The following is a 12,645-nucleotide window of genomic DNA, read 5'->3' on the forward strand; positions in this document are numbered from 1 at the left end:
CATGTTCTGTGGGTGGTTTTAAGGTGATTGCTTTTATGATGTTTCATTTTGCAATGCTGACAAAGTCAGATTAGTCCTCCAGTCTTGAACTTTCTTTCTTACTGTGGTAGTTTCTAGAGTTCTTTCTCAGGGTTTTTACTGTTAGTGTGACTTCTCAGTCACAGAATAATAATTTGCCCAAATCCATTCTGTTTCTATATGCCTATCATGTCTTTGAACTACTTTGTCTTTCAGGCAACTACCACAAATTTTCTGTTTTACTGTGAACTCAGGTTGAATGTAGTGTTGGTGTTCTCATGCAGCGAGTTCATTAAAACTGTGTTGTCTCTCTTAAGGTTTGGAGTTGACCTGATTTGCTTCACACTATCCCATTAGTCTTCTGTTCTGTTCCAGTTAGTTATGAAGGACAGTGTTTAGAGAGAAACTGACAGTAAGTGCAAGTTCTAAGCAGATCTGATTGAGCAGCAGCTGAAGGAAACAGACAGTGACTAGCTTTCCTAATAGCTGGTATGTTTTTGTGTTCAAAAGAAAAGTTGCACTGTTCTATTTTCTTTCTTAGCTGAAACTGTAGAATCTGATTCTGTTCAGATGCCCTTACTAATAAGTGAATGAAAATGCGTGTGGCTGAGATGAAAATCAAGTTGGTCACTTACTGCAGAGGTAATGATGAATTGTGCTTAGTAAAACATTGTACAAAACTGTGTTTCTGGCCATCAGAACTTGAAACATGGGATTTAAAGGGAAATATATGTGGCTTATGAGTTAATTAATAATTCCAGATCTAGATTCATCTAAAAAAGACATTTTGTTGTGGTAGTTGTTCTGATGTAGTTGGGCTGTTCAGCAACAATTTCCCCCATGTGGAGACACTGTTCCAGAACAAAGCAAACAGTGGAAAGAACTGTTGTGAAATAGCTATGCTGGAAGAGCTGGTGGTCTGCTTCTCTGTGAAGACAGCCTGTATATACTGACTGACTGCCTCACCTTAAGATGACCACAGAGACTGCTGCTTTTTACTAGGTGGACAACTGTTGTTACGTATTTGCTATTTTTCACACTTGGCTATAAACACTCAGCACACACAAACCAACCAGTGGAAGCTGTTTTCCCGCAGCATTAACCCCATAGGGAAAGCATATAGCACTGTAACTAGGCTGCAGTAAAGGATTATGGCAGCTATTTTCATTTTATTTTGTGTGTATTCAGAAAATGAAATGTGTTCAACTGAGTCACTTTGCTTAGTAACCTTTTTTCAATCCCTGCTTGGAGGTACCATGTACCTACTGTGTAGGTTACGCAGTGGTATGATTTCACTTTGTGTTTTTGTGGCTGAACTGGTTGTGTTGGCTGATACATGTGCTAATAACAGCAAGCCATGCTGGTAGATTATAAAACTGAACTGAATCTTCAATGAGAAGGGCAAATCCTGTCCAAGAAGTAGGCATGCAGTATTGGGCCCTTCAGCTGTTAATTCTGGGCGCTGCTCTTCCACATGCCGGGTTGATCTGATTCTTGCAGGATAAGTGAGAACAAATCCTGTGAAAACCTCTCTGCAGGAGACTGTAAACAGGAAGACCTCATTACCATCTGATTTATCTGTTGTTTGAGGTTTTTTGGTGGTGGTGATAGGGTTTTCTTTTTGTTTTTAACTTCAATTTCTACCAAGTTTCGGATTTAAAGGGGCGAAGGGGGTCAGGTATGGGATGACACCAGAATATTTTACCTGGAGTTATTTCAGAATGGTTGGCCATTCGGGAATAATTTATCAGAGAAGAACCTTGTACTCCACCGGAGGAATCCATGAAGACGGGCTGCGATGGTGTGGCATTCCTGCTAGAAGATGTCACTGCATATTTTGTTATTTTCCTGATAAATGTCAGCCCAAGCAAATGGAAGCCTGCAGGCATTCCAGTCTCTGTAGAGGGGCCATCACTTAGTTATCATTATTTTTGTCACGTGTATCAAGATGGTGAGAGGAGATACTGCACTGCTACATAATGACTTCATAGAAATTGCAGCATTCTGTACTCAAACTTTACTTCAAACCATACATAAGATAGGGCACATAAAATAGAAGAGGGTGAGTATAATATAAGCAGAGGAAAAAGTCCTGTGTGCAAGTAGCACGTTTGTGCCATGGTAAGCAATCTTTGCTTCCAGTTTTGGTTGGAATTAGGTGAGCAACCATTGAAGAGTGGAAGGGCTCAGTGGGAATGTGTTGGGAAAAGAAAGCAAACAAAGAGAGCATGTAAAACTGATACAAGAAGTTCAAAGCTTAGAATCTTTCGTTTTGGTCACAGCTACTTGCCAGCACAAGGTTGGGTTTGTTATATGGCCCTGTTCTTCCCATTGCCCTGTTCTACCTCAAATACTTGTGGTTACATCCACATTGCTGAAAAGTACATATTGGTTATTCATCATCACAAGGGAAGCATTCTCATTATTTTTTTCTAGGAAAAGTTCATTCACAACCCTTGTTTTCCATTACGCAGAGATGCAAACCCAAACTAAAGCCAAGGAAAATAGTTCCTCTTTCATGTTAGCATTCACTTAGTTCGAGAAGGTGCTTTTGATGAATGCACTCATACCACTACCATGGCTAATTTTTTTTTCATTGTGTAATAATTACTTTTTTTTTTAAGAGGAAATATTGCAGATCACTACTTTAATCACTAGATTGGGTGAAAGTATGACTTGCACTTGTATTTATTTGAAAATTAATTGTGGTAGGCACAGTTGGCCTATTTGTTGTGCTAAGGAGCTGTTTTTCTGCTGTAATTTATTATTCATTGTTGGAAAACAAATTGTGTGTGGTTTATTTCCATGCTAGTAAATGTTTTGAGAAAAGTCCAGAAGATAATACCAAACTAAGTTTTCAGCTTTTTGTTTGAGTTATAGCAGGACAAAATTAATAGTGTGGATGTATCACAGAAAGCAAGTAAAGCTCTTCTGACAGGAGTGAGATGTCACCAGATCTGTTACACGGAGTCGGGTAAAAGCCCAAGTGACAGCACGCTTTGCACCTGAAGGAGAGGGAGACTTATGAGTCTTTGGAGTGTACAGAGTCCAAATATGATGATGTTAATTGAAGATGAAGAAAGAAAACTGAAAAGAATCTTTCTATTGCGGATGCGTTCTGACCCACATAGTTGTTTTGTGTGATGCAAGCTGGCTTGAGAAATACTCACCATATTTTGCCTCCCACTCAGTAGTACCACAATGAGTTTGTGGGGTTATGCTGTAAACTGGTATAATGAAGTAACGTGGGCTAAAAATAAACCTTTTTCCTAACCCCTTTTTCTGTGCCAATTCATTTCATCTCTGGCAGTGGATGCTTTGGATTAGAACCAGAGCATCTTTCAGAGTGAATGTAGGCTGCTATCAGCACTATTGGAAAAGTTTTGCCCAGCCTCTAGGTATGGAGCTGCCAGCTGCATACCTCAGCACAAAGTGCACAAATACGCATATTTAAATACAAAAGAAGCTAATTTTCCCTTGGGTTTGCACATACATATTTCATTTATTCTGCATCAAAGATAACATGAATTTCAATAGTAGCATAGCTAATATAATATTTTTAAGTATTTAGTTCACCTCTTTCTTCAATTTAAAGATATTTTTTATGTTCCCACTAGCTCTAGCCAGCTGGCTACCATCAGAGATAGGGATCGCCTGCAACAATCCAAGAATTTACCGCTCTTGTGTTGGGGTGTATTTTGTGTTTAACCTGGCAATGCAAGTGATGCCATAACCAACCCCAGTAAGGCAGATGCTGAGAAGCAGGCACACTGATGCGTCACGGTTTTGTTGCTGACAGATGAGAACAGTGCTCTGGGCTCTAAATGTGGCTGTGCCTTCATTACCAATTGCAGCTCAGCTGTTCTGGACACATGCCTGATACTGCTGCCAACGAGATGTTGGCACTAGAATATTTTCTGGATATGACAAGCTCATATCAAGACTTTCAAATTAATTAATTCATGTTCTATTGGATTTTTAATTTCTTCTTTATTTTTAATTTCTGTCACTGCAATTTTTGATGTAATACAACTAAGCGTATTTGTGGAACAATTATGTGTGGCCTGTTACTTTTGCATTTGAAAGATCTTTGGTCAAGGGAATAAGGCTGATATATTTTGCCTTCTCTGTCTCTACCAGGGAATCTTAAATGATTCTGGGTTGGAGCCAAAAATCAGTGCTGGAAAACAGTAAGCGCTGTATGGTTGTCTGTGTTTCAGATTTTTTGTTAATAATTGAAGGGAGATTAGTTTCATCACGATGGCCATTAGCTTGATGACATACTGTAGCTCACTTCATGCAACCCATACTCATAATCTTCCTCAAGCAAATGCACGATAAAGAAATGTAGGAGTAGTGCTTGGTATCTGTCAAACCTATGTACAAGCATAGTCTCTTAGGCGTGGGCAAAATTACTCCATTTGGATGGAAAAGACAGCCTTAGGAACTGAGAAGTCTCATCTTCACAAAACGCTCCCACATGTGAGATTGCAGAAGTGGTAAACTTTGAAGTGAGTGCTGCAACTGTTGGAAAGTAGCCCTTTGTGTCCTACCAGAAGGGAGGCCTGTCTGCTCGTGAGGAAAGGCAACTGGTGGAAGTTCAGAGAAAAAACATTCTGATTTCAGAAGGCATAACTGAGCTCTGAAGCAGAGGCAGCTACTGAAGCAGAGGCAGCTACAATTGCAGTGTCATGAAGAGCATAGGGAAACACTGGGCTGCATTTGCGTTTCATGTCGTCACCACCACATGTGGGAAGAGGAAGTTGGGCTACAACTCTGACATGCTTTCATTTGTTGTTTTCCTCATCTTCAGCAAAGTCACCCCAATGTGAGTGCTTATAACCTGTGTGATGGTTGCCGCTTCACTGAGACTCCTCTGGGCAATGTGTGTTGGCTGCTTAGGTAAGTACTGCTTATTGCTTTGCTTTTTTTATAGTTAGCAACCTGTAGTTCTTGAGAATTTTATTTATTTTAAATCCAGCCCAAAGTATGCCAACCTCAGATAGACTTGTGTGTACGTGCGACAAATGTAAAGCGTGTTATTGTAATCCAGAAATCAAAATTAAAGCATGTGGGGGATTGAAAGGCATTTTCATCAAGAGATTGTTGTGGGAAAATGAATAGAGGAACAAATTTTAGACATTTAAGATATGTTTTAAATGTATTCTAAATGACAAAACAAGTGAGCAGAAGTGACATGAGCAATCAGCTCTTTGAACAGCTTCCAAGTTGTTGTTTAGCTGTTTATTACACCTATAGTGTTCTCTGCTTTTAATGTAGGCAGATACCCTGTTTTAGTCTATGTCTGAATGCAAAGTTAGAGCTGTTTGCACAAATTGACAGCAATAAATATGCTGTGTTCTTACTTAGAAGTATCCTAGAAGTATCCTCAATTGAGAGTACAAAATGTTTGGCTTCTAGCATAATGTGCCATAGCTCCTGCTAGAATTTCAGACTGCTTTTGTGAGCCTCTGCTGTTGCTGTTCCTCCCATACACATCCAGGAAGGGTCTGGGTAATTCACAGCGTGGCTGCAAATGCTGGGCTCGCTGAAATGGAGGTGCTGTTGAGTACTGCATTGTGAGGAAAAAAGTAGAGGTGCAGTTAGGTAGGATGGGGTTCTTCTAAGGGTTAAGGAAGGTAAAACATAGTTCATGTAATTCTAATAAAACTTGATCAGATGCCATCTTAGGACCAGTTAAAAGCCAACCTTATATATTGATGTAACATGAGTCTGAGTTGCAGGATAAGAATTGGAAAATATGCAGTTTACGCTCCTTTTGAGTAGTTCCTCAGTTTAACAGTTTACATGCTAGAAGAACAGTGACGATAATTCTTCACACAGCAAATGAAATCCATATTCTCAGCAGTCTAGGGATAGTTTTTTATAGGATTGGCATTTCTGTGATAAGCAAGCAAATCACTGAAATTGAAGAAAAACATTATCTGATGTCTACACGGTGATTTCATATCAGAAGAAAAAATGTTGTGCATTGTTGCACTGTGCTGCATGGGGATAATCTAGCTGTAAGTGGTGAAGAAACTGAAAGCAGGAAAGAGTAAGAAGTGTGATCTTCTCCAACACCGTCCAAGTCAGCCTTGCCTAAAAGCAAAATGAAAACCTGATGAAATAACTGTGGTGTGAGTGGAACATGTAATAAAATAAGGAGGTGAAATTCATGCTATGGATATAACCTTTTCAGCAATAACTTAAAAGGAAATTTCAAACAAAATTTCAGAACATGAGACAAAAATGCTGTACTTCTCGTCACTAATTACAAGCAGGGCAGGAAAAGAACTCCTACATGGGGACAAAAATTTCTAGTGAGTTTTTCTTTCTTTTTGACAAGTCTTTTTCATTATGGATGAGTCATTCTGGATAAATCCTTTGGGTCATTCCTTATCTGGCAGATAAAAACAAAGTGCTTAATGTGCTTTAAATTCAACATCTCTTATAAAAAAACCTACTTATTTAAAATAAAAAATAATCATATTGACAAGTACGAAGAAAAGCTTCATTTGTTATGCATAGCCAACGATGGAGTGATTTAACACACAAGACAAAATGTTTCCTTTAGCTACTATGTGTCTATATTCAAGAAAGAAGTGGGTAGTAACTAGTCTTTAAAATTAATGTCGTCATGATTTTACAGTATTAGCATTATTTAAAATAGTCTCACTGTAGGTATTAGAGGTGTTATGTGATCTAATTGCCTCTTTCTCTTTAAATCTATGTGTGTTTCTCCCAGTAGCCACAGATTCCAATAAGATAACAGTCACCCAAACACCAACGGAAATGCACCTATCTATTGGAGACTCCACTGAAATAGCCTGTATTTGGGAAAAATCAGTTAAGAGATATAGAATCATCTGGTATCTTGTTAATAAAGAGAATGTTACCAAAACTGTATCATCGAATCTTATCTATGTACACAACGTCACCCATGAAAACAAGGATGTCCTAGCGATTAAAGCTGCAACTGCAAATGACACTGGGTTTTACTACTGTGAGATAATTATTGAAATACCTTTCTGTAAAAAAGTGTATGGAAACGGAACAACGCTGGTCGTTGAAGAGCAAGGTAAGATTGCAGAGGTATGTTTATGCCGCTTAGCTTATCACTTCCTCCCTTTCCCACATCCCTCCCCCAATGCTGTAGATCTCAGACTGAGTAAAATGAACACAGGAGGACCTGAATGACTCCTGAATGATAATTACCTTAAGTACTCTGCCTTAACAATCCTGATGTAAAGTGTTTGCTTTCTTCTCTAAGGGTTTTACTAAGAAGAATTAGTAGTGTTAGGATCCAGGAAACCTGTGTATCAGCAGTGTGTTTCACAAAAGACCCAAACCCAATTCCTTCTTTAGAGGAATCCATTAGGGTGGATGTGAGACAATGAATGTATCTGTGAATGCATTTGATCCTTTTTTAATGTGTTCTTAATAAAGAATGGGAGATAAATATGAAATATATAGGAGTATGGTGTCTACATTTGTAAGAGCTTTTGTCCATAAACTTATGACAAGTTGTTTTCTAGAGGCTATATTGTCTTACTTTCTTATTGTCATGTACTAACCTTTAGCAAGAACAAGTTAAGGTTCCAGTTATGAATTAAACATTGATAAGCATTAATACGATGTGTATTTTCAAACACAGTTAAATTATTAGGCAGCAGGGATGAAATGTGCTTCACCTAGCTCCAGAGAAATAGTGTGTCATACCTAGAAAGCAATTTACCTCATTTCTGTTAACAGCTGTCTCAAGGTACCAGGCATCACTTCCTGCAAATGCCAATCTCTTTCTCTCTTTTTTTGCCTCTGAACTATAAAGAAAGACTAGGTGACCAGTTCTGACTAACTGATCTTAACATGATCACATACCTATTAGATGAATTGCTCAAGGCATGGAAACTTCTGCTCACCCAGCGCTATGCAGTTTGGGGCACTGCTTTACCCTTCTGACCAATTGGTAGTCCAAATGGAGACACAAAGATGACCAAAGATTTAGAGAACACCAAAGGAGGTTTGAAAGAAAGAGTGAATGAAGTAGTGTTCAAAGCAAGAGGAGGAAATATTCTCCTGAACTGAATTTAGTGATCTGATCCATCACTTGGTCAAGTAGCAGTAGTCTTGAAGTACAGTAGAAAAGATTCTGATTCACTTGTGGGAAAAGCTTTCATTCTTGTAGGAATGATAAGCTATAAGTGGGATTGATATTAATATTCATCAGGTAGCATTCATCAGGAATGATGCAGTATAGATGACTTGCATATGGATGGGAGAATGGATTGATTCACTCCTAAAGTGGTATTCAGGTCTGGCTTGTAATAATGTTCTTCAATTGTTTCTTTGAGTTGTGCGTAATTTAACTTTAAAAATGTAATTGCAGAAGCGCAGTCATTGGAGAAGAAAGTGTCAGCAGTTTGGGCCATCATTCCCATCATTCCTTTCTTAGTGGCAATGGGAAGCTTATATTTTTGCTACAAAAAGAAACAGAAGTCAACATTTTCTGGTGAGTGACAGTATTTCCATTAACACATACGTTCTAAACTAAATATTTATTTTGAAGTGGCTGAACCGATGAACTTGAGGCATCACCAAGAGGACTTCTTTACAAGGGTAGATAATGGCAGGACAAGGGGCAATGGTTTTAAGTTGAAGGAGGGAAAATTTAAGTTGGATATCAGGGGGAAGTTCTTTACTATGAGAGTGCTGAGGTGCTGGAACAGGCTGCCCAGAGAGGTTGTGGATGCCCAGTCCCTGGAGGTGTTCAAGGCCAGGTTGGATGGGGCCCTAGCAGCCTGGTCTAGTATTAGATGTGGAGGTTGGTGGCCCTGCCTGCGGCAGGGGGTTGGAGCTTAATGATCCTTCCAACCCAAGCCATTCTATGATTTTATGACTTCCAAGGTATAACTTCTGCTCACCTGCTCTTTACCTGCAATGGACACCTCAAGCTGAGCAACTTGAGAGGAAGGTCCAGAAGACACTGGTTGTAGCTCAGATGAGCATCTTACAGCCTCTCACCTCTATTATTTATCTTTTCAGAAGGAATGGTTACTTAAAAGACTGAGAATCTTGGCCTGGCTAGAATATCAAACAAATATCAGTTCTGATAATTTTTGGCAGACAAAAGCATTATTCCTGCTAGTGATACCTGGCTTAGATGGAAGAAATTATGAACAAAAATTGTGCATGGGAAGGGTACAGGACAAGTGCAGAAACAGGGCATCTGCAGGTGGTGGGTACAGACCAGTGACACAGAACCTAAGGCAGCCTCTTAAGTAACTGCATAACATGAGTATTATGGTGGCAATGTGAGGCTTACTCAGCTTTTGGGCTGTCAGGGGTATAGTGGAACATCAATGACTTGAGATCAATTCAACTCCCAGATCAAAAAAGAAACAGTGTGGAGCAGTTAAGTCAGGTGAAGTTCCTAAGCTCACTGAGTCCTCACAGCCCAAAAAGCCAACCATATCCTGGGCTGCATCAAAAGAAGCGTGGCCAGCAGGGCGAGGGAGGTGATCCTGCCCCTCTGCTCTGAGCTGGTGAGGCCTCACCTGGAGTACTGCGTCCAGATGTGGAGTCCTCAGTACAGAAGAGATATACTCTTGTTGGAGCATATCCAGAGGAGGGCCACAAAAATGCTCCAAGGGATGAAACACCTTTCCTATGAGGACAGGCTGAGAGAGCTGGGGCTGTCCAGCCTCGAGAAGAGACAGCTCCAGGGAGACGTGAAAGCATCCTTTCAGTAGCTACAGGGGCTGTAAGAAAGAAGAGGACAGACTCTTTATCAGGGTCTGTTGTGACAGAACGAGGGGAAATGGTTTCAGACTACAAGAGAGGAGATTTAGACTGGAGATAAGGAAGATGTTTTTTACAGTCAGGGTGGTGAGGCACTGGCATGGGTTGCCCAGAGAGGTGGTGGATTGCCCCATCCTTGGAGACATTCAAGGTCAGGCTGGAAGGGGCTCTGAGCAACCTGGTCAAGCTGTACGTGTCTCTGTTCATTGCAGGGGAGTTGGACTAGGTGATCTTTAAACAACTCAAACAATTCTATGAATATATGATTCTGTTTTGATAACTGGAGGCAACACAGACATGGACCTTGAGGTCTATGTGAGAACCGATAAGTAGTAGGTGTCTGCTCAGAAGTGAGCTGGTTGGTTCTCTAGACTAGTTTTCGTGACACATGCTGTTGATGTCTACCACATAAAAGGTATTGAGAAACCTGAAGGTAGCTGATATCATCTGCCAGCGGAATGCCACTCCAGCAGCTATCACTGACTGGCCATACATGAGCTCTGCACAATTCGTTTCAGCAGTTTTCTCTGGTGGAGTGTAAGTGTGGGCAACAAGAAACCGGTGACCATAACTCTTTTTCTGCTAAGGTTCTGCCCAGCTTCCTGCACCAGAAAGAGAGTATCAGGAGGAGCAGATACTTGAGGTGGCAGAAATTTATGGAAGAGCTGAATCCACCAGCGAAGAAGCTGGATGGGTAAGTGGTTTGTGAAAAGGCTTTCTCTTGCTGTGAGGAAAAAAATTTCAAAATGAGGCACTGGGGAGTATGTACTGAACTGAATGCATGCAGTGATAAGCTGCAGGTCCAAGAATGGCATCTTACTGCATATGAAGAAGTTCTGAAGCACAAAAGTGAAAAATAAGTGTTTTAAGAGCCAGCACTCTGAAATAAGGAAAAAGACACAGAATACTAGGAAAGTATTGGTTTCAGTTGTTAAATTTGTTATGTTCAATTACTCTGGAAAGAAAGGCAGCAAAAAGTGGAGAGCATCAATATAAATACTGGCTGAAAAAAGTGCAGGAGAAGTAAAAAATGGCAATAATGTTGTTTACATATATTTGCATTCCAAGTTCAGCTCAAGGGGCTTGGACCAGCTTCGGGGCAAAAGGCCACTACTGCGTGCAGCACTTGCTGAGAGCAGGTAGATCTGAGCATTCTTTATTAAAGCAAAAACAGACAACCTCCAGAGGGAAGTGCTGGCTTTTTGTCTTCACACTCTACAACACCTACCTTTTTACTGTTTTACAGTCAGAATTTTATTTGCTTTGTGTCTGTGAGCTCAGACCTTTGTGCATGTTTCAGGGGGAACATTAATTCTCAGGTTTTGCTGAAGAACTGACGTGAAGTTCCCAAAACCTACATGTGCTTAGGAATTGAAAATACATTGGTTTCTGCACAGCCCAGAAGAACAACTGAATACCGCTCGGTTTGCTGGTTTACTGCATCAGAAAGCATCCACCTGGAAGGAACAATGTGGCAGATTATTTTTTTAGAAATATCGAAGCTGAAAGATTAAGGGGATGAAAAAGCTTTTGTATTGCAGATTTCATAGAGCCTTGTTTACACCTGAGCTCACATCTTTGGTATCCTAAGTGAGTACTTTGAGTGTGCTTTGTTAACTAAGAACTGAATCCCAGCACAGGGAGACTTTGCCATTCAGTGTCAGTAATTTCCCTCTAAAATTATAACTCCACTCTTCTGTGATGTGTCCGGTGCTCCTCCCTCTTTTCACTTGGGCTATGCTATATATTGTGTCTTGGGTGTAAGGTTCATTTTAAGTAGACTTTAATGGTAAGAGTTTTGACTGGAATTTTCTTTGCTTTTTAAGGCTGTGTCTACGATTTATAACTCACTGGATTCTTTTTACAAAACATCAAACTAAAAGATGACAAATCCACTGTCGCTACTGGACCCAGTGCAGCAGATGAGCAAATCCCATAAACTGGAGCAGCTGCAAAGTCTGGAACAAGAGTGTGATGAGAACCTTCCATCTGCTTTGACATGCAGAACTAAAGGACCATGTAATAACTACAGTGTGGCTAAATATCTTATGGAACTGAAAACAATATTGTAATGTGCTGCTGAAATGTAGATTGCATGCATTTCCTGTGAGAAGCATGTCAGAAGAAAGGTTGGTTCAACACCATTTTCTGAATGTATTATCACTGACTTTATTGTGAGGAGTCTCAGAATTTTGAGAGCAATTTTAGAAAACTGCCTTCAGCTCAACTGTCTTGAGTTGGACTGAATGATCCTTGTGGGTCCCTTCCAACTCAGGATATTCTGATTCTAACTCTTCCCCCATATCCAGAGTGTGGAAATAATATAGGATGCATTACATTTTGAAAAATCTTCTGGACTGAACAACTTTCTCTGAACAGCAAAAGCATTTCTTCAGGTAGCCCCTCTGTGAATCTGTCTTTCAGGCTGAGAGAGCTTGGGCCGCCCAGCCTGGATAAGAGAAGGCTCCAGGGAGACCTGAGAGCGGCCTTTCAGTGCCTAAAGGGGGGCTGTAAGAAAGAAGGAGACAGACTCTTAAGCAGGGTCTGTTGTGAGAGGACTAGGGGAAATGGTTTCAGACTGGAAGAGAGGAGATTGCCATTGGATATAAGGAAGAGGTTTTTTACAATCAGGGTGGTGAGACACTGGCGCATGTTGTCCAGAGAGGTGGTGGATGTCCCAACCTTGGAGACATTCAAGGTCAGGCTGGCACCTGGTGGAGTTGTAGGTATCCCTGTTTAGTGCTGGGGAGTGGGGCTCGATGGCCTTTAAGGCTGTCTTCCAACTCAAATGATTCTGTGAAATAGCAGAAGATAAAGGAGAATGCA

The 12,645-nt window shown here is 40.4% G+C and overlaps 1 protein-coding gene across 4 annotated transcripts; it reads left to right on the forward strand.

The window, feature by feature from the left end:
- LOC110399016 lies at positions 4,719-12,325 on the forward strand. Of its 4 annotated transcripts, none has more exons than XR_002438822.1 (5): positions 4,727-4,920; positions 6,767-7,099; positions 8,408-8,530; positions 10,407-11,409; positions 11,646-12,325. XR_002438822.1 is itself a non-coding variant. In XM_021397134.1 (5 exons), exons 1-5 carry the CDS (start codon positions 4,869-4,871, stop codon positions 11,697-11,699), a joined length of 669 nt encoding a protein of 222 aa, XP_021252809.1. In that variant the 5' UTR covers positions 4,728-4,868; the 3' UTR covers positions 11,700-12,325. The 4 variants fall into 4 exon arrangements, 2 of the variants coding, with proteins under 2 accessions (XP_021252809.1, XP_021252810.1); XM_021397134.1 differs by having other exon boundaries at positions 4,728-4,920; positions 10,407-10,513; XM_021397135.1 differs by having other exon boundaries at positions 4,733-4,920; positions 6,770-7,099; positions 10,407-10,513.

Source organism: Numida meleagris, chromosome 4 (genome assembly GCF_002078875.1).
Source record: "Numida meleagris isolate 19003 breed g44 Domestic line chromosome 4, NumMel1.0, whole genome shotgun sequence".
Classification (NCBI taxonomy): Eukaryota; Metazoa; Chordata; class Aves; order Galliformes; family Numididae; genus Numida; species Numida meleagris.